This window comes from Trachymyrmex septentrionalis, unplaced genomic scaffold, assembly GCF_001594115.1.
Source record: "Trachymyrmex septentrionalis isolate Tsep2-gDNA-1 unplaced genomic scaffold, Tsep1.0 scaffold80, whole genome shotgun sequence".
Lineage (NCBI taxonomy): Eukaryota > Metazoa > Arthropoda > Insecta > Hymenoptera > Formicidae > Trachymyrmex > Trachymyrmex septentrionalis.
Window position 1 is genome coordinate 3,016,329 of NW_017305988.1, and position 21,707 is coordinate 3,038,035.

The 21,707-nt window shown below is 35.3% G+C and overlaps 3 protein-coding genes across 6 annotated transcripts in view; 1 reads left to right on the top strand and 2 right to left on the bottom strand.

Annotated features, from left to right (window-relative positions):
• Positions 1 to 443: 443 nt before the first annotated feature.
• LOC108754750 (CCR4-NOT transcription complex subunit 1) lies at positions 444 to 12,261 on the bottom strand. Of its 2 annotated transcripts, none has more exons than XM_018497313.1 (19): positions 12,071 to 12,261; positions 10,970 to 11,182; positions 10,446 to 10,880; positions 10,084 to 10,380; positions 8,889 to 9,832; positions 8,642 to 8,795; positions 7,499 to 8,488; positions 7,077 to 7,409; positions 6,873 to 6,986; positions 6,545 to 6,793; positions 6,127 to 6,420; positions 5,764 to 6,006; positions 4,898 to 5,314; positions 4,516 to 4,782; positions 4,202 to 4,422; positions 3,922 to 4,128; positions 3,062 to 3,185; positions 1,331 to 2,859; positions 444 to 844 (listed from the first exon to the last, which is right to left on the bottom strand). In XM_018497313.1, exons 1-19 carry the CDS (start codon positions 12,170 to 12,172, stop codon positions 769 to 771), a joined length of 7,209 nt encoding a protein of 2,402 aa, XP_018352815.1. In that variant the 5' UTR covers positions 12,173 to 12,261; the 3' UTR covers positions 444 to 768. The 2 variants fall into 2 exon arrangements, with proteins under 2 accessions (XP_018352815.1, XP_018352814.1); XM_018497312.1 differs by having other exon boundaries at positions 3,056 to 3,185.
• A 3,214-nt stretch (positions 12,262 to 15,475) lies between these two features.
• On the top strand, positions 15,476 to 19,465 carry LOC108754751 (prisilkin-39-like). Of its 2 annotated transcripts, none has more exons than XM_018497315.1 (4): positions 15,476 to 15,526; positions 16,854 to 17,185; positions 17,902 to 18,127; positions 19,277 to 19,465. In XM_018497315.1, the coding sequence occupies exons 2-3, from the start codon at positions 16,854 to 16,856 to the stop codon at positions 18,089 to 18,091; spliced, it is 522 nt and encodes a 173-aa protein (XP_018352817.1). In that variant the 5' UTR covers positions 15,476 to 15,526; the 3' UTR covers positions 18,092 to 18,127; positions 19,277 to 19,465. The 2 variants fall into 2 exon arrangements, with proteins under 2 accessions (XP_018352817.1, XP_018352816.1); XM_018497314.1 differs by having other exon boundaries at positions 17,902 to 18,123; positions 19,276 to 19,465.
• Positions 19,466 to 20,434: 969 nt separating this feature from the next.
• LOC108754639 (ribonucleases P/MRP protein subunit POP1) overlaps positions 20,435 to 21,707 on the bottom strand; it is a 5,042-nt gene continuing 3,769 nt past the window's right edge. For both annotated transcript variants that reach the window (XM_018497095.1, XM_018497096.1), the window contains one exon: positions 20,435 to 21,536. In XM_018497095.1, coding sequence (XP_018352597.1) covers positions 20,503 to 21,536 — 1,034 coding nt within the window. In that variant the 3' untranslated portion in view covers positions 20,435 to 20,502. The remainder of the gene's footprint in view (positions 21,537 to 21,707) is intronic.

Consider the following 21,707-nt stretch of genomic DNA (forward strand, 5'->3'; position numbering starts at 1 on the left):
TTTTTTTTGTTAATATTCTACGCTATGTCACAGATTTTAAACCGCGTCATATTCTTAATAATAGTTCCTACAGCATATACCTCTCTCTACAAATATTTATGTCTACAAATATTTATCTCTTGTACAACATATTCCATGCTTATATACTTTTCTGCAGGAATACAAATTTGTAAAATCGTATGCGAGAAATATTCGTCAATTGCATTTGTTGAACACCATTTGTTATTTTTATGAACTGTTCCACCACGATACACTTTATTATCTATATACTGACATTTGTGTTATTGTGTGTACAATGTCGTTTGTGTGTGTGTGTATGTATGTATGTGTACACACACACACACACACATATATATATATACACACACGCACGCACATACACGCGCGCGCGCACGCGCACGCATACACACACACGCGCACGCATACACACACACGCGCGCACGCATACACACACACACACACACACACACACACACACACACACACACACATACACTATGTGAAATACGTTGTCCGAAAGACCGTTCAATGAGGTGTATGAGGTTTTGCTCCCCTTAATCGACGTTCCTTCTTATTAAAATATTAACGCAATAATTATCTCACTTATACATTATATAAATCGATACACACTTATTTAGGATTACTTAGTATCTACCCATCTCAAAAATTTAAACGCGATAGTACATTTATCCCTACAACTTTTTACAAGCAATATTCAGTCATTAACTTTCATTTTACTATACACACAGCAAGAATTAAAACGCTCTATCACTCTGGAATCTCCGTTTCCGTTGTAGGTACCTGCTTCTGTACCATACATGACCTAGCTACAGATTCGAACAATCTGAAACAATAAGAAATGTTTAATTTATTTAAAAAAGAATGAATTGATTGCACGCTAAAATTAAGTTTATGCCCTACATTTAACGCTAAATGCAACTAATTCTGAATTTTATTTCTTTTATTAATATTTTATCAATAAAAATCGTGTTAAGATTCAAACGCATTTAACGGTATAAATTTTGTTCACTTTTCATCATATATGACAAAAGAAATTGAAATCTGTATCAAAATTAAAGTCTTAATTTAAGTTTTAATTTCACATAGTATAATGTCGAAATGATACCGATATAATCTATAGAAACACTTCGATATTATATCGATATCATCCCGATAACGGTGTCATGCAATGCCGGATATAATTTCAACAATTTAAAAATATAGTTTTAGAGAGAGAGAGAGAGAGAGAGAGAGAGAGAGAGAGAGAATCGGTATAGAATAGAAATTATTTCAATATTTAATTCCTAAAAAATTAGAAAATAAGACTTACTTTTCAATCTCCGGCGCGCAATGTACAAACTCGTGTGACCAAAATTTATACGTCGGATTCTTGATCAGTTCGATGAAAGTGATGAGAAGTCCCCATGGATGTGGTCTGTTTACAATCAGTCTTTCCAGAAGAACCCTCGTGATTTGTTCCTGTATCGCTTCCGTATTCGCTTCCGCGAATAAGTAGAGAATCGTACAACTGAAGTAATGCGTGTGACTGTTAGGATATCGTAACTGATTCGCTATGGCGTTTAGGAACAAATATCGGCCTTCGGTATCCAGATCTACGGCCAAATTCTGGAAGATATCCATGTGTGCGGAATGTGCGATAGTAGACATGTTAGGAGCGTGACCTTTGCTGCGAATAAATAGTATAGCTTGTGTGCCTACGTAGAGCACTAGAGCATTCATCAGCTGAATGTTATAGCGTACGCCGGCCTCTTGCGACACTTGTAAATTGCTACGAAGTTCGGATAGAAAGGTGACCGGTGCACGAGCCTTCAGATAAGAATCGAGTTCTTTCTTGAAAGTCAACGGCTGTATTGTTGACGCGAAATTGGTGAGAACACGCGGAGGCTGCGCTATTTCCTGCAGCATATCAACCTTCAGATTCGGCGTGAACGGATCGGGTAGACGCATATTTCTCGGAAACGCACTCAAGATTAGATTTCTCATTTGTATGCAATTCGGTGGTATCACATCGCAAAATCCATAATGATAATCGCAAAGGAACTCCGGAAAGTCATGAAGCAGTACGAGCAACACACGCAAGGTCCCTTTGTACAGACTCGTCACAGGCTTCGCTAGCTCCGCATTTCGAAGATAAGGTGCGAGGTACTTGAATAGATCGATAAGAAGTTGCGCGTACATCCCCCAACATTTTTGCCCGGGCGTAATAGCCAGCATGCGACCGATGAAGACTCGGTGCGAAACCAACTCCAGCCAGGCATAACAAAAACCTGATGCTTTTGCTGGTCGCAAAATGTGCAGAGTATGACAGAAAGCAGTTAGAACTTGGAAATTCACGGCCTCCAGTACCGGCTCAGGCGCGCATAATTCCAAGAACAGCATGATAAAGATTCTATGATACGGCAATTGTTGGAAATCGGCACCACGTATTTCGTGGTCCTGTAATAGCACACCGGCGACGATACCCAGCACCTTATTCAAAAGATTAATTTTGGTGTGGGTATTGGTAGCATCGCCCGAGTGCTTCACCAGAAGTGCTACGAGACGTACGAACGCATCCAATGAATGGAAGCACTTCGCACGTATTATCGAGGGAGCTAAGCCAGTTTCTGATAGAGTTCGGTAGCAAAGGTCGACGCACATTTGTGTGCTCAACTTGAAGAATCTCGTGATGAGATCGTCAGTCTTCAGGATGCCATGAATGTTCATTTGATGAACAAATATGCTAAACGCTTTCGTGGGATCTCGCGCGTACTGTGGATTATGATGCATTTGCACCCATTCACGTAATAGATATTCTGTCTTATCCATCAGTCCGGGTGGATCGTCAAAATCCCGAGCCTGTAAAGTGTGAATGCATGCCACATGTTAATTATTTACGACTTGCGATAATACCGAGAGACGTATTTCGTATACTATTATACGCAAATTTTTTCATAAAATTATGACATCGATATATAATCGATCGTCGTCAACATAGTACGAAATATCGTTAGAATGATCTACTTAGACTGAATAATCTGGGCAATCTACTTACTCTCACCTGCAGGATTCCAGAATGAATGTGTGCCGTAGGTCCTGCTGGAGCTCTGTCTACCAATACGGCATTCGTATCGTGATTGGCACGTAGTGACTCTACTAGACTTGTCAATCTATAGAGTGAGATTCTGAAATGTGATGTGATTTATACATGCTTGAATAAATACAAGTACAGTATGATTACAATTTAATTGAATAAATATGTCATGTCCATTCTCAAAAAAGAGATTTACTAACTGCTTTGCTTTTATTTTATATTGTGAGGGTAATTGTCAGCACGAAAATTATGTATTTTGACAATTGTCGAGAAATATACTAAGAATTTCGGTAATCAATAAATAACTATATATTTAAAACTGAAATATGCCTAATATATATCAAAAAACGAAACAAGCTATATGACAGCTGTCGGATTGAGATAAATATTTTATTTTATCCAAAATAAAAAGGAGAATTTTGAGTTCTCGGCACATTTTACGCGTATACTCTATCAAATGCAAATATTATTTTATCGAAAAATGTTCTACTATATTTTGCAAGAATTTTCATGATGTATTTTCTCTTCTAACGTCATCAATCAATAACAGATAAATAACAGATGCGGTGGCATGTGCTTTGTAACGTTCTAATAAAAAAATGAAAATAAATCTGTACGAATCTGTACAAATATGTAATAAATTCCTTAAAAAAAAAAATCTCTAAAAAAGAACTAAGAAAAAAAGAATAAAGAAAGGAAAAATCGTGATACTGTATAAGGAAAACTGTAAGAGAAAAGTACTGTAAAGAAAAGTGATCTGAATGAATTATGTCATTTGTCAGATATTCTCGGAAGTTAATATTTAATATTTATAATATTTATAATACCCTTCCGGTGGTGTTCGGTGATGTGACATTCGAGCCAATATCTCAAGTGTATGAAATAAGTCAGTTTCGGTAACATGAGTTGCCTGTCTCTCATCAATCAAATAAAGTTGAACCAACTGCATAGCGAATACTGTTGCCAAAGCATTTCCCGCCTCTACAGCTTGCGCTACAGCTATGTCGTATTGCGGAAGACTAATCAAGTGAGATCTACGAAATACCGTCCAATAATTAATAGCGTCTTCCAGATATTTCCTGAAGGATATGGTTATCAATAACATACCTTATGAGGTAGTCTACAGCTTCAAAGTTATATCGGTAGTCTTCCCGGCATTCGATTAGACAACGAGTCACGTGCTTGTTGGTCCATTGCATACCATACGCGCGTTGATCTTGAAGACACTTCAAGATCCGTAAATGTAGTTCTCTGTAACGTTGTATTAGATTATCAGAGTCGATGACGCCACTATTAAAGATGGGTCCGTCTAATAAACCTTCAACAGCCTGTAATAAATTATTGGTCAGTTCTGTTTTATGCTATAACCTTATGGTCTATTTGACTGTGAATATCACATTTACTCGCGTGTTTTCACTCACTTTCTTTAATAACGCCATAGCTGCATTGGCATCTCTTGATCTTCTCGTAAGTATGATCGATTCTAGAAGACTGTGAAGAATAGCATGCTGCTGTGGAGGTACCGCAGGTGCCATCGCAGCCGCTAAGACTTCAACTTCCGTCGCAAGTTTTTCCAACATTGCACCTACTTCGTCGTTGCTAACTGCTACAGTTGCATAGGCTGCTACTTGTGCTGTAGCGACTGCTGCCATCGCAGAGTTGGGCGTGAATGCAGTGAGAGGAGCCTCCTTTAAAACATAATAAAGAAATAAAAAAGTTAAACGACATTATATCACGAATCTTATTGCAAAATGCAGGTATGCTATAATACAATTAGGCGTATATTATAAAACAAATCCTTACAGAAATAGGTTTCGGTATAAAAAGTGTTTGCGTATCTCGTTCGGAAAGCGGAAGAAATCCTGGAATATTTCTAGCAAATTCTTCATATACAGCCATTTGCTGAGGCGTTACGCCACCGACTTTCAGTCTTATCTGCTCTGGCATCCTCTCGGCTTGATACTTAGCAATAGGATCACAGTATCTTCTCCCTTCTTGCCGAGCAAGTTTTCGCAACTCAACTTCGTTTAATAGTCGTTTGTCCATTTCGGGTACTGCTTTCTCAATAGCTGTCTTTTGTACGAATGCACATGCAAGTTCCATGTTTTCAGTAGCGACTTGATTTGCCGCAAGTTCGACAAGTTCTTTCTGCTGCGGAGTCGTACCAATCAACGCTGTGAGGAACGCTTGTTTCAGATTCGTACTAATCGATGCCAGGATCTATACGCAAAGATAAGAAATTAATAATCGACTGAACATTGTAACTTTTTGATTTAACCGTTAATCTGCAATTATCTTTGTACTTAATGACAATATAAAAAACTTTTTTTGAGACAAAATTTTGTTGTTAAAATGCCTAAATTGATGTTTAAAACCCATATTTAAATATTTATTATTAATTCTTCAAAAGTATTTTAAGCTCACTTATGATTTTCAAACATAGAGAGAGAATGTATTTATTATATATAATAAGCTGAATAAAGTAATTTGTTTTTACATCCGAAATTTTTGTAACTTCTTTTCTACAGATTTTTATAATTTTGTAACGGTATCTCTCATAGTGTTTTCCATTTAACCGTTCTGTCTTTACAACTCATGATATACGACGTAAGGTAGAATGACGTTTGTATCAATATATGTTGCTAAATGGAAAGAATCTATAGACTTACCTGGTCACGACATGTAATCATAGCCATGCCAGCGGTTAGATTGCGCGCCATGTGACGCGCTGCTGTACGTACTCGCAATTCTTCTGGATCCAATGCAAAATCTTTTCTCACAATTTGCTCGCTGGTTGTAAGAGCAATTTTAATGGACCTATCCACGACGGGATGGATCCATTCCTGAATTGCTCTTTCAACAGCAGGGCGAATAAATTGTTTCAAATGAGGATGTGTTTGGAATAGAGGTATCTAAAAACCATTTTACATACATCCATGAAATATATGCCCTAATTATATCTAATATATATATGTTTCATTCTTCTAAATATCTCTTTGATAAAAATAAGAAAAATATAAATTTTTCCATACTTGATTGTTAATGGTAATGTGTTGAGATATATTAGCAATGCCCGTTACAGATATATCCATGTAATTAAATCGTGGCTCGGGTTGACCAGCTGGCAATGAGGGTGTTGTATCCGCAGGTGGCGCAGTTTGAGGATTGATAGTACCGCTCGTCGTCGATCCAACCAATTCTTCCATAGGCCCCTGAGATTGCTGTTGATTACTAGTCGGCTCTGATTTCTTGTTTGGATGTGACAACTGATAATCCAGATTGCGTAATTTTTCAGGATCTTTCAAGTAAATGATCGGTTTTAATTCCTACACAAAAGAATTCAATTTTAATAAATAACAAATTATGTTACAATATCTTAGGTAAGGAAAGAGCATAGGAGTTAAATTATGTTACACATTAAAATAGAACAAAATACAAACATACGCTTACCCCAACATCAATGCTGAGATTCTTGCAAAGTACCTCTATTTCAAATTTTAAGTTCAATTTTAAATCAGGCTCTTGATGTAGCTCGGCTAAAACATTCATAATTGCCATGGTCCATGGATTGGGTGGCCGAAATACACGACTTTTTGCACAACTCTCAAGTACTTTTGCAACAAAGGGCACTACATAAAGAAGCTCTTGCTGCCCTTTATGATATGCTTCAACGAGTAAGCTTTTTAAATCTATGTCTATCTGTAAAATAATTAAAATATATGATAAAAATTATACATTATCCATAATAGTACTATAAATATTTGCCATAATGATGTACCTGTAAAATAGGCTTGTTTCTACCAAGTGTCAACATTCCGAGCCAGTGTCCTAAATTTTTCAATAGAGACCGGTCAGAGAAATTTGCTATTCCCTTATCGCTTCGTAAGAGAACCTAAGATAAAATAAAATTGATATAATATAAAATCTATAAGAGTTATTAAGTATTATCTGATAAAGCATTCATAAAATTCATTTTATCCACCTTGATATTTCGGAATGTTTCTCTTGTTACCATTTTATTCACTTCAGGTAATTTTATACAATCCAAAAAATTAGAGTATAGAGCATGAAAGTTTAATTCTATACTGGCACGTTTCATCACCAAATACTGTGCCATCCATGGCCAGTATTCTTCCGTGACAATCTCACGGATCTCGTCACATTTCTGTTGCAGGTTCAATTGACTGAGATTATTGAAGATGAAAGCAGTTTTATCTTGTAAAGCTTCCGGTGGTGTGGTTATTTTTTCTTCTTTATCTGTTGCCACAAGTAACGTATCGATATTAGTTGCATTGGCGACCGAGGGCATAGAAGGCTGTGGAAATAAATATGTTGTGTTACGGACATATGAAATGGAATTTTGAAGCTAAAAAAGATCTCGACAATTTTTATTATTAAACTTACTCTAGCTGAAAGAGACGTAGTCGGAGTCGTAGATGGTTTCGCTTGTGTAGTGCTAGTTGTGATGGTAGTTGTAGTCATAGTTTTGTACGGGGTTGTTACTGGAGCCAACATTGCCGCTAAAGTTTTTGGACCTTGTGGCCTCGATGGTGGTTCTTGTCCTTGTAATCCGTATTCGATATATTCCACTAAGTGAGGTGGAAATTCGGTGAAATGCGAAATCGTTCGGACGTGTTCGCAGTATGTTTGATATTCCTTCAAACGACTCTTAAATCGATCCAAAGCCGTTATACCAAAATAATACATCTTGCTACCTTCAGGTTTTTTAAGCGCATCAAGAACGAATCGTAGAGCTAATCCAAGTGTCATATAACTGTTAACAAGACCCCTTTCGATAATCCCACCAAACAATTGTGCTGTTATTTGCAATTCCTTTTCCGGATACTGTGGAAAAAATCTGTATTCTTCGAATAAATTTCGCAGCATACAGTTAAACACTTCTCTTTCCCGTCTAATACCAGAGTCTTGGAATTTTTTCAACATATCAAGCACTTCGTCGATCGATAGAGTCGGATGTGGAGGATGATTGTAAATACGTTGAAAATAACTGTTAGCTTCGTCTTCAACCTCTTTGGATACATTTTGTCCCATATCTGGAAACAAATTGGAGGTTTCCGGCATTCTCGCTTTTTCAATACCGGCTGGCGGTCCGAGACGTCCCAATCCACCTATTGTACCACCAGGAAGCACAGATGGTCCCTGAGTACCAACTGGACCTGAGTGTAATTGCGAAGATAACGGCAACATAGGAAATGGACTGGGAGAAGGTCCCATGAGTCGTGAGGGAGATCCGGGCGCCGAAACCAAAGGACCTAGCGCGCCAGGTAAATTGAATGCGGAGCTACTTGGCGGTCCAAGGCCTGTGCCTAGACCCATGGAAGCAAGGCTTGAACCAAGATTTCCAAGAGGATCCACTTGCTTCGAGGAAAATAGCTGTGGAAAATAATATAGTCACATACACATATGATCTTAAATAGAATTTTTAATAGGCAAAAAATTTATTTAATTTAGCAAGAAAAGAAAGGGGAAAAACAAGAAATAGTTTAATATATATTAACAAAATATACAAAAAAAAAATCAAAATACTTGGCTTCCCAAAGTTGCTGGATTAAACGGTTCTAATCCTCGATGCCTCAGAACTCCCGGTGGTGGTGGTCTATTCATGGTGCTCTTACTCAGCATTAGACTACAATTTTGCACCATCGTCATTATTAATTCCGAAAGTTCTTGGGAGACACTTCTACAATATAAAAACAAAAATCCAGATGTAATTACTAGTATGTAATTAAATATTTATATAAATAAATTATATATAACTCCAAAGAAAATATACCCGGCGCAAACTTGCAAGCAAGCCAAAATTGTAGTGAGTGTTTCCTGTGGCAGTTGGCTTGCCTTGGGAACTGTAGGATCTTCTTTGATACCAGGGCCCATGACTTGAGGACACCGTCGTTGTAGAAATTTGACACATGCAGCAACAAAAACTTCTCCATGGTCCCTAATCTTGTCTGTTAACCATTTTTCAAGTTTCAGATACTCTCGTCGAGATGCCAAACAAGCAAGATCAATGACAAATGGAAAAGATTGTGAATTAAGTAAAGCAGATAGTGCTTTTAAATCCTGCGCAACATCCAAGATGCGCGATAATCTCGTTTGATCGTGATCACCACGCGTATACCAATCCGCCATAGCATGCATTATAAGTGTTTTTATTTTGGGATTATTAGCATGCCACGCATGATGCAGTATCACAGCAGAATTTGGATGGTTGCCAAGAAAGATTGGTAATAGCGTAGTAAACATTTCCTGCCTTAGTAATGTAAAAGGTGGATTTATCTGTAGTAATGCTAAAATGAGCACATCCGGGCAATGTTGGAGTGGCCATTTGAAGATTTCATGTACAGGAGTGTACAAGCCTCTTTCAGCCATATGTAAAAGTAACTCGACTATGTTCAATGATCGCCAAGTTTGTCCTTCCTTACTATCGCCCTCAGGAGCTGCTTTCAATACATCGACTGTTACCGAATGATACGGATAATCAGCGAAACAAAATATGTCTGGGCACTTAAGGATTTGCTGAATTAAAGAAAATTGGCCTTCTACATTTTCCCAGTGCCGATACAAAAGCTCAACAGGAAACATATCAGGTGGATATCCTTGATGTTGTAAGCCCAACTTGAGACCCGTGATCAACAAGTTTAAACCTTGCCTGTCTTTAATAAGGAATTCTGCATGATCCAATTTCACGATGACTTCGTTCCAAGACAATGTAGATTGCTGGAATGTAAAAAGATAATATTAATGAAAACTGCATTATGTATAATTTGAAGCTGATGTTACTTTTGCAGCAGCTCATCTTTCTTCCTTTTCTCTCCAGAAGAAAAAAAAAGAGGAAAAAAGGTGAATCGGTGCAAAAGTTGACCTAAAAAGAACGTAGTTTAGAACATAAAAATACAGAATTAAAATTAAAGTAGAATTAAAAAAGATAAATCTTATACATACATATCCTAGACGTATCATAAACTTACTATCTCTTTCAATGTTAGGACGAATACTTCAACGTTCCATGTTGTGGGAATGGTACTGTCTGATGATTTCTCTTTATTGGAGTCTTGCGAGGTAGTTGAATTGCCCCAAAATGTTTGTAGGCCTCCAGCATCATCCAGGTTGCTACAGCTACGTGCCATTTGTGATAATACACGAGCAACACATGCTGGGGATATCTCCCTGGCACCTAAACCCGTTAATGCCGATCGACATTCTTCTATATTACTAGTAAAGCTGTATCCTAATTCCATTATCAACTCTACAAGAGTGTTGCTATCCTAAAATGCAAAAATATAAATGTATTGCAATCTATCAATCCTCAACAAAATAAATAATGTTTTACCATTTGAGTGACAGCCATGTTTAATTCAATTTTGAATTGCAGAGTTTCCTCGTCTGCTGGATACAAGAATGGTGCTAGTACCACTGGTACTAGTTCACGAGGAAAGTCACGTCGCAAATGTTTAAGAAATTTTTCTTTTGTTTCCACAGGTAAATTGTATGGATTGGCAGTATGAAAAGCTTGGCTAAGTATCAGATGAAGGACCTGAGGCAAAGAGTCGTGCAAACCACCTTCCTGATGCTTGTTACTAGTCTCAGAGTTTATGTAATTTTTTATCAATTCAGGCAGCTGCTTTTGAGTATGCTCTAAGGCTAAAGCACGAATTTCAGCGTTTTCTGAATGCTGCAACGCAATCGCAAACGTGACCTCTTGTACCAAAGTCAAGCCAAGTGTTTTCTTCAAATTAGTAAAAAACTTTGGAGAAAAATTTAATGACTGAAAAAACATATATATATACATATATATATATCTTATGTAAGTATATGATCTATTTACAGCAATAGTAATAATGTTTCATAATGTACCTTTTGATGATGTAAAGGATTATCTATAGCAAAGCACAAAGTAGATATAAATGAAGGTTTGCTCAACAAGCTATTACACTCCTGTTTTAGCAACTTTGTTTGGAAATAATCTTTCGCACTCGAATCTGACAGTTCACCCTTGGAAAAGTCAACGCACGATATCAGACAGCGGAACAAATGTCGATCTGCCTCTAGACCACCACACTGCACCAACTGCAGAAATATGAAAATTAGTTGATAACTGTTTGACCTTTGATGACTTTAATACAAAGAATGTATGTTCCATTTGGCGCTCACAACACTCGCGAGCATTTCTTCTTATTTTAACATTTGTTCAACAAGAATGAAATAAATGTTACAAGCGTTAAGTGGAACACATCGATAATACATCGATATACATTTGTAATTTGTTTATTTGATATCTTCTGATCTAATATTTAACTTGTATTTTATAATAAACTGATTAAAAGTTTGGAAGAAATCTTGATAAATGGTAATAAAGTAATAAAGGACAGAATATATGTCAGAATGCAAGAATAGAGAGACCTGCTTATGAGGTTAAGATAGGACTAAAGTAAATATCACATTGTACACACACACACACACACACACACACACACACACACACAAAAAAAAAGATGTCACAAGGATATGGTAAGAAGATAACTAGACAGATATTGGTCGACCAAGCATTCAAAAAAATGACATGAATAACACATAATTTTACATGCTCGCCTATATAACTTCCACATTACTCCATGTGCATATATAACCATGTTCGAGCTATTTACTAGACCTGTTCTTTTTAGCTGAACTTTTGCATCAGTTCATCTTTCTTCCTCTTCTTTCGCCCTAGAGAGAAAAAGAATAATGAACTGGTGCAAAATTTGAGCTAAAAAGAACAAGCCTACTGACTGAAGGAAGCCAAAAGCACACCAACATACCGCTTTGTAAGAATTATGAACAATGTTAGAAGTAGAAGGAGAAGAGGGAAAGAGAGAGAAGAACTTGTGGAGAATTTTTTGAAAGACATGGCATAAGGGGAAAAGAAAGGTGAAGCTTTCAGTTTAACTTCTTTTCTAGGATTAATTCGTTACTCACATCCGATATCTCTTGACAGATGTCCTCGAAACTTTTTTTACTCAAATTCGCAACCAAATAACTGATTTGTGACAAAGTAAAAGACAACGAGTCCAGGTTCATAGTTCCATGAATACGACCTCGAAAGCTTCAAACGCGTTTGAAGCTTTCTTCGGTATCCACGAGTTGCCGCCGCCGCCGTCGCCGCCGACGTCGCCGTTGTCGCTGTCGCCGCTGCCGCCGCAGCCGACACTATCACCGCCGCCGCTGTTTCTTCTGCTGCCGCCGCTGCCGCTGCTGCTGCTGCTGCCGCCTCCACCGTCGCCGCCGCCGCCGCCGCCGCCCCGAGTTTTCTCCACCACGTTAAAAGCACGAAAGTTACATTGGCACAATCCTATGGCCAACATCGGGATTGATATTAAGATACGGATTTTACAGCAACGTCATGGCGAGCGCAACACGGACGGGGCTGACAAAGACACACCAGCCGCTAAGCACAAATTGGTTCTCCCTTCTCTCCAGCTGACTGTCGCTGCTCCTAACAAATTGCGAGATCCGCAATCTTCGTTGGCGATCCGCACGTCGTATACACAGAGCGACACTATTGAACGCCAGTCACTATAATTTACACTGCACTGAGTACCATTCAGTATTCATATATTCAGCGTTACCGCCGATGTGCCGTATCTTCACGGTCAGATTCGCCCATGATGATGTAAAAATAATACGATAAAGGCTGTACAGAGTCCTCCTGCGGGATGCGCCTTCGTTCAAAAAGATCAAAGTAATGACACAAGCTGCTGCTCCAGCTCTCTCCCCCCTCACTCTCTCTTTTTTCCTCTTTTCTATCTTATCGAGATCTGTCGAAAACCAAAACTCAAATGTTGAGAAACGCAATATGGCACCCAATTGTACAACCGTTTACTGACGAAAAAAAATCGCATGCGTGTTGCACATTATTCTTCCCGATGCGATATATATTTCTTCCGCGAGATATATTTCTATTCTTATTTAGACGTAACACAATCACACTTTCACACAAGTAACGATCCCTCACTATTTCGCGTCGATTTGCATTGCTTGCATCAACTCGTGTAAACGATAGACCATAGACACCATCGACTAGAGAAAGAGATCACTGGAGAATTCAAAATTCTAGCCTAGTTTACATCGTGCACTTGATATAAGTACTAACTAGTAATTTTCTAGTGAATTAACTTAATTTTAGCGATACGTCTAAATATATGTACAAATGATATGACATTTAATTAATCATTTTCATGTATAATTGTACATAATGTATTACGTTTATACAACTCAATTTATGGCTTTTATACGTATGTATGCTAACTAGTGTTGGTAAAACTGGTCTCTAGGGATTTTAGTACAGTGCACGTCGAATCCAGCAATTGTTGGAAAACGAAGTGCGAAGAAACTACTACCCTGCATACAAAGTCGGTTCAAATCATCTCGTGTCGCAACTCTCATTGTCCATTTCCACCAACGTAGATTAACTTCAATCTCGGTTCAGCTTACTCTTTATCTTTTTCTAATTTTTACAATTAGAAAAAGACAAAGAGTAAGTTGAACCGAGATTAAAATTAATCTACGTTGATGGAAATGGGCATTACTACGACACTGGAGCGGTCGAAATATGACGTATCCCGTATGAGGAATCCGATCTGATGGTGGGGATACGATGTCGAGTCTTTATATATAGGACTTTTTATATATAGGACTTTATATTTAGGACTCTTTATATATAGGACTCCCGCCTATCGTATATAATTAATGTAATCAGCGTTAAAATAGATGATCATTTGTGTGAGAACACCATAAAATTAATTCCCGAATTCAGGAAGAAATCTTTCTATTTTTTTAATTTTATCGTATTCTTGAATATGCTAATCAATATTTTTTAGTAATAAAACTAGATAAATTAATTTATTTCTCCGAAATTTCACTGAAATTTCATTGAAAAATGTTGCAAAACGTAAAACTGAAAATAATAAGCAAAAAATAGCAATTAAAAATAGAACTGAAGCATGGAAATTAAAATATTTCTGATATAATTTCAAAAATTAATTTTCTAACAAATTGTTATAAGTATTATTAAATATTGACTGTAGAGAGAAACTATACTACGCCAATGGATTTTGCAGGAAAATTAAATTACGAAAAAAACATAATTTTTACTTTTTCACATAAGTTTGCTGATATCAAATTAAAAGAATAATAGTATTATAAACGTAGTTTTATATATATAATAGTATTACACACACACACACACACACACACACACACACACACACACACACAAACGGCTATTGAGTTTTTAGCACTTCTTTCTCGATTTGTGTTATTATTTCATAGCACTTCTAAATGGAAATGGAGATACAGAAAAATAGAAAAAAAAAAAAGAGTCAATGTTCGGGATAAAAATCGGAATTCCCTGTGTACATTCTTATGTTAATTATGTCGTCTAGCATTTATCATGCGTTACGTAAAAAGATGGAGACGCGCCTGTTTGTATATACCAAGGTCGCGATAAACATAGCTTATTTTTTCACAATGATCGTCGCAAATTTGTTCGCTTTTTCGCTTCAAATTCTCCCTATTTACATTTTTAACAAATCATTATTATTGCAGCTAACATTTAGAATAAAAAGTAATGACAGAGAAATATTAAAATAAAATATAAATTTTTTAATTCCTCAATTATATTTAAAAACAAAATATTTTTCAATATTAATTTCATATATAAGTTTTATTTCATTAAAATTTTATAAATTTTAATTCCGATTTAATAAGAAGCTATCAAAGCTTTTCACATACGTTCTGCATAGCATAGATATTTAAAGTATGCAAACGACACATATATGCAGTTAAAAGATTCTTGTTCTCTTCTTAAAAAATATATACCTATGTATAACTTCTTACGTGGAGGATCTCTGTGGAGGGAAGATTTATATTTTTGCAATTTTGATCGATAATACGAGTGCCATATCGATCATTTAAAATTGTCCTATATAGTATAATCCACTATTGTACTTTTGTAAGTTAAAAATGAAATAATAAAATAAAGCTGCAATATAAAGAAATAAAGCAATACGAGAAGCATAACATTGATCCTGAAAAGTAATGGGCGACGTCCAAAGCTTAAATAAATGTGAGGAAATTGACAATCTATTCGGCATAACTTTACGCTCGAAATTCCTGTCGAGTCACTAGACTGGGTTCAATGTCGCGTAGGGAAACGAGTCTTCGATCGATTTGGCTCCGACAATTAAGTGAGACCTCGAGAAAGATATATCCAAATGGAAAACATGGATATATGAGAGAATTAATAAGAATGTGAAATGTTTAGAAGTTTCTTGTGGTAGGGGCGACCAAGTTCAATCTCATCGTATAAAAGTCTTTGAATCTACTGCTTCAAGAAGAGTCAGCCTTCGTGAACGAAAACGTGATCTCAGCAAGGTACGTTACATACCCGTAAATAAAAAAAATGAGAGGATAGAAACATAAATTAAACTTAATCAACTTTTCAAGGGCGACAACACTTTTTGTCAAGTTAAAAAAGAATCTCGTGTATTCAAATTCTACACTATAAAAATTATATCTAAAAGACGTGTTGAAGGCGAACAAATTTATAACTAAAAAAAGTAATAATTATATAATAATGCTTATTTATTATTTATTTATTAAATATAAGTTCGATCAAAATGATGATATCTGGAGACACGGTAGTGTCTCCTAAGGCGGCGCTAAGACATGGCATAATATTTTTATAACGATAATTTATCGTCAGAAATATTATATTTATTTTACATGTTTATTATTTAATCTACGATGTCAAATGATGAAAAATTAAATTATTGTTATCGCCATCTTGCTATTTAGAATAATTAATTACACACAACGTGGTCAAACATATATAGATACTTCTTTCTTTTAAAACTTATATGTACGTTTCATACATATACAGGGTGTCTCATTTTAATTAACCACCTGTCTCTTGAACAGTGCATTTTAGGAAGAAACGCTTTAGGCAAAAGTTTTGTCACTTCGAGGAAGACATAAAGATGGTAAAATGTAATTGCGTTATTAACGTTAAAAATAAAGAAATGTAACGATGTTACTCATTCGCATTATCGAAAAAAAAAGTAATTATAAGGATAGTAGAGGCATGCTACACACTTCAGATCGATTTCTGAAGCATCAAGTCCATGCCATTGATCCTGGAGTATGGATAAAAAAACTTTCCAGATAACACGCATGTTTAAAAGATAAATACACGAAAAGATTAGGAGTATTGCTGGTAAAAGTGGGACTGACTAGTTACAAGATAATATTATAGATATCAAATATGTTCGTTTAAAAAGGAAAATCACTTAATTTCGATAATTCATATAATATATAATAACGATTTCCGATAATTTAAAAAAAAATTGAAATAGGGCCGAAAATGTTATTATCCTTTTATCTAGAAATGAGATATAGGATATAAAATCAGAATTTTTTATAGGAATAACAACTCGATCGTTATTTACGTTTTTTTTAGTATTTGGTAGAATATTTAATCATGAGTAAAAAAATGAACTGAAATATTAAATAATCACTGTGACGTTATTATCGTATTATCGTAGTTTAATATATACATTCATAACAAAATAATGGTAACATTACGGAGTTAAGCGCACACTTTAGAAATAGAAGTGTACATACAATACGAATTGTACTGATCGAGTTTATAAGACAAATATCGACAAATAGCAAGAGAATATCATTTTCTATGTTCTTTCAGATGGCGATAAGATATATCGTGATGCTGACTGCTATGTTGGCTGTAGTCTACGTTCAAGCGGAGTCTCCCATTGTCGGTCAGAATCCGCAACAAACCTTAGTTGCACCTGCGGTATCGGAAGTTGCACCGCTGAAACTGGAAGCGGCATCGGACGAAGTGGCCGAGACGCAATCGCGTAACAAAAGAGCGCCAATTTTACTAAAAAAGGCTCTCTTGGGTGGTGCTCTCCTCGGTGCTGGAGCCTTGGGTGCTGGAGCCTTGGGTGCCGGAGCTTTAGGTGCCGGAGTTCTCGGTGCTGGAGTCATTGGCGGTGGACTGTACGGGGCTAAACAGTGAGTCAATTGAGTATGTCTAAGGAAACTGCCTAAAAAGATGAAATATCTAAATTAAAGGAAGAGAAGATTTTACGTCAAGTTTATAAATCAAGATGTATGTACAAATATAATATAAATATAAAATATTATTAATCCTGCATTCTCTCTCGCTACGGCTACATTAAATCGTGATGTTAGAAACGAGAAGTTAAACAAGTCTTTTTTTCGAGCTATGTCGAGATAAATTAATTGTTTCGCATATTTTCATATTTGATTAAAGTACAAATTAATAAAATGTACTGAAGACTCCTTTTTCGACTAGAGGATTAATGGACAGTTGTCCATTAATTTCATGGACTGCTCGTGACTTTACTTGCTCGCAGGATCGCAACAAATTGACAAAAACTATGGTCGAGTCTGGAATATCCTATCTACTTTTTTAAGTTAGGGTCTTCAATCCTCTCTAAGTTTACTGCAATGTTACAGCTACTTGAAATTTTTACTTAATTTTTATTAAATTTTTCTTTAATTAAAAGACCCATTTTACATGCACGAGGATTAATTTAATTTACGTGATGCTAATCGGATTTCATATTAAGTCTAACTATATCGAAAGTTTCTCCCCCCCCTATCTCTCTCTCTCTCTCTCTCTCTCTCTCTCTTTCTCTCTCTCTCTCCCTCCGTTAAAGATATTAGAATGAAAGTTATTAAGGAAAATGTTGTATTTGTTTTAGCTTTGCTGGTGGATATGGTGGATATGGCGGATATGGTGGATATGGCGGATATGGAAGATATGGAGGATATGGAGGATATGAATATCCCCATTATCATAGTTATCCCTCTTATCAGTATCACTACCACAGCCATCCCCATTATCATAATTACCACCACTATGGTTATGGACCAGGTTATGGCTATTGGTAAATTGAGACTGACTTCGGATCAACGCATTATAGGTAAGAATTATATATATATATATATATATATATATATATATATATATATATATATATTACAAAAATATTATTTGATGTTGTTCTGAATTATTTTCCAATATAATGTACAAAAAAAGATCAAAAACATTACAGGGTGTCTCGTAAAGATCATAACAATATTTAAGGAAATGCTATGACCGAACTTAACTGATGTGTCAATAATAAACTTTTTATCTCCAAACTAACAGTTAATTCTTACATTACCATTCACCGTCTTGTTCAAACTATCCTTATTTAACATATTACCATCTCTTGCAAGATATACACTTCTTACTAGACACAATTACTGCTTTTTTAGACCATTTCATTTGTGCGTTTTTATCGTATGAGAAATTTTTCAAGCCTGTTCTCAACTCGGAGTATCTTTCAATTTTTAAACAAGAATAATAAATGATACTCGGGTTGACATAGTCGAGTTTTGGAACGCACACCCTTTAGATAGATTTGAATGACAAAAAGAAAAAGAAAAAAAATTCAGAATGACACAATACAACGATTACAAATCAATTAATTAAATAATTTAAGGGACAAAAAGAGATTCATTCACAGAGAAATGTATTTATAACAAGTCTTTAAAAATAAACATTTTTTAATTCTTTGCAACCCTTGTGGAAATACAAACGTAACATTACATAAACTTTATTTTACACATATACAAGGGAGTTACCTAAAACTGGCCGAATAACATCCACAATACATTCAGATATTAAATAAGCGTACGTAATATACAAATCGATTTCGTACAGAAGCAAAAACAATTTCTTAGTAAAAATATCATTGCATATTTTGTATATTTTGTATGATCTTGAAATTACTGAGAGAGCCCTCGTGAAGTAGTACCTTTACCTTTTGTTATATCATCGTGCTTGAGCGCACGAATTAATGTCAGTCCCCGTGATTATAGTAAACTTTAATAATTATTAATTTAAAGGTATTGTCTCGATATTTTGGAATTTGAATTTTCGACTTAAAATTTTCTCAAGAATACCTACTTTTGTATACGAAAAATTTATCTTTTATGTCCGTTTTAACAGCAACATGAATTTTTCAACATTTTAAAATTTTTAATCGCTATTGTGCATATTATATCTTGATATTTTTTTTCTATTTTAGGTTCAGTCTATAGAGAAGGATCTCATAAACAAAGTAGCACAAAAAAATTGAAAAGTTCCAACTCGTTCATCCACAATCGTGGCAAAACCACAACAGTGTGCAAATGGCACAGTCACTTTCAATTGCTTATATCTCCTTTAAATATTCATATTTTTTGGACATCTGATTTTATTCAATAAAGAAACCTTAATGACATACTAAAAAGAAAATTTTCTCTAGAGCTCTTAAAGGGATTTCCGGTACATTTAACTGTCCGGTGACAGTACCACGAATATTACGAAGCGAACAGATTGCATGAAGAACGCTCATCAGATGCATCAATTGCCTCAAGTTAAAATAGAAGAAGTTAATGCACTAGAAAGAGTGCTAAGAAATTGGTATGGATAATGCAATCTGGGAAATTCTCAGTGCTTTCAATGCGCACATTGATTAAATCGGAAATGATTTTCTATGACAGTGTTCGTATATTATCGCCAGTTGTTAGTACAGTATAGTATACGTAACGGATAATACAGATATTTTCAATATTGGCAGTTAACTGACAGTAATATACGAATATGGCCTATGCATTGTGATCTATTTGCGTAACTCGGAACGTAACGCATCCCTAAACGAGGCTTTATAACACCTAGACTCGATTGCACCAACGTTACTTTAATTTTAAGCGTGACTTAAAACTCTTTCTTTCTGTCTCTATCGGCTTTAAAAAGAGATTTTTAAGCTTCGCTTAAAGTCAAAATAACATTAGTACAACCAGATCTTAGCGCGCGCCTACCCGGTAATCTCCGTGCCACAAGCGACCGCAACCGATGCGCGTATACTTGGCAATAGTCCGCGCGGATACACGTGTTTATTTAGTGATATTTAGTTTCTTTAGAAATTATATAATATCTTCTAAAGTATTACGAAAATTACAAAATGATAAAGGACTTTTCGACTCTGTTCGATCAACTCTACTTGCTCACGAGAAACGATCTCGTAAATCGGGGGCATCCTATATGTCCTTCACTGACTTCCAAAAAATTTCCTTATTAAGATAATAAATAAAAATAAAAAATCTTTGCATAAATAATACATTTCATAAAAAATACATTCATCAAAAATATTTCATCGAAGATACAATAATTAATATATAAATAATTACAAGAGTACGCACCTATCATGTTTTATGCATTGTATGTATAAAATATACAAGTGTATATAAAATATAAAATATACATTGTCTAATCAAACTAATATATTTAATTCTGCTAATCTGTATTGTCGTGTTTGAGGATTTCTGACAAGAACGATGTTAGATTTTTTGTTAATCATTCCGAGTAATGAGATTAATGTGATATATCCGATACCAATACCTTTTGCTTGACTAAATGAAAAGTCTCCTAGTGTTATATATCCCATAACTTCTCTATCGCAAGAATAACGAACTTCTGCACATTTTGGAAGATATAATTCAGACATTTTTATCAGTTGATCAGATATAATTTTACGATGCGATGAAACGATTATATGTTCATTTTCGTTCAACTTGTCGGATTCTTTTAGTAACTTTAACGCATTGTTTTTCAACACTTGTTTCCGTCGAACTCTTTGTCGTCTTAGTCGTTTTAATAGTATCAAATGATTTTTTCGTAATGCTTTACGAATTTTTTCGTTTGGATCGTTATGACATTTTTCTACAGGTCCAAACCATTTCTTATTAGTTTTAATCTTGTTCAAATCTTCGAATGTCGGCATGCATATGATAGCAAATTTTTTTGGCGATCCTTTTCCCATTATAGATACATGAACATGTATTAAACAATTTTTATAATCGTCTAAATTTGGAAAACTAGATGACGTATTTTGAAAGAGAAATTTTGCATTTTTATTTTTGGCAGGACAAATGCCTGCTTGTAACAGTAGCAAGATTTCGCGATTTCTTAAAACATAAAAATCTTCGTTGCCCGACCAGTTTTTCATCAAATTTTTCCAATCGCAAAAGAAAGGACTACGAATTCCAAACTTAACAAAATTAATTCTTCTATTTGGTGGGTAACGGAAATATTTTTTAGTCAATTGTTCCTTTGTAATTAATGCTTCTCTCATGTAGGCAGGACTGTCAGGATCATTGACATCAGGTGTATTTGGATTCAAACTTTCAAAAGCTATCGATCTTGATTCTTGAAGTCCACCTGCTCTTGCACATTGCATTAAAAATGCAAGCCAAAACGGCATTGCCCATCTGGCTGGTATAATAACATCTATGCCAGAACCTAAACCTGTCAACATACGTCATTGCATTATTCTTAATAAATGATATTTAAAGAAAAAAATTGAAAATTAAAAAATTTTATAAGATTATATGTAGGATAAGTTTTTTACATGTATAATCTTATTTTTTATTTTTGTATTTCATGAATATATGTATACGTGTGTATATATATATGTAT

What these genes read in the sequence shown, in the direction of transcription:
- LOC108754750 (XM_018497312.1), bottom strand. Translation starts at nt 12,172, where the DNA reads ATGAACCTGGACTCGTTGTCTTTTACTTTGTCACAAATCAGTTATTTG. An exon ending in ATCCTTTACATCATCAAAAG is followed by an intron (nt 10,881 to 10,969) that starts GTACATTATGAA and finishes ATGTTTTTTCAG; the next exon opens with TCATTAAATTTTTCTCCAAA. An exon ending in TTATACCGAAACCTATTTCT is followed by an intron (nt 4,783 to 4,897) that starts GTAAGGATTTGT and finishes TATGTTTTAAAG; the next exon opens with GAGGCTCCTCTCACTGCATT.
- LOC108754751 (XM_018497315.1), top strand. Translation starts at nt 16,854, where the DNA reads ATGGCGATAAGATATATCGTGATGCTGACTGCTATGTTGGCTGTAGTC. An exon ending in GGACTGTACGGGGCTAAACA is followed by an intron (nt 17,186 to 17,901) that starts GTGAGTCAATTG and finishes TATTTGTTTTAG; the next exon opens with CTTTGCTGGTGGATATGGTG.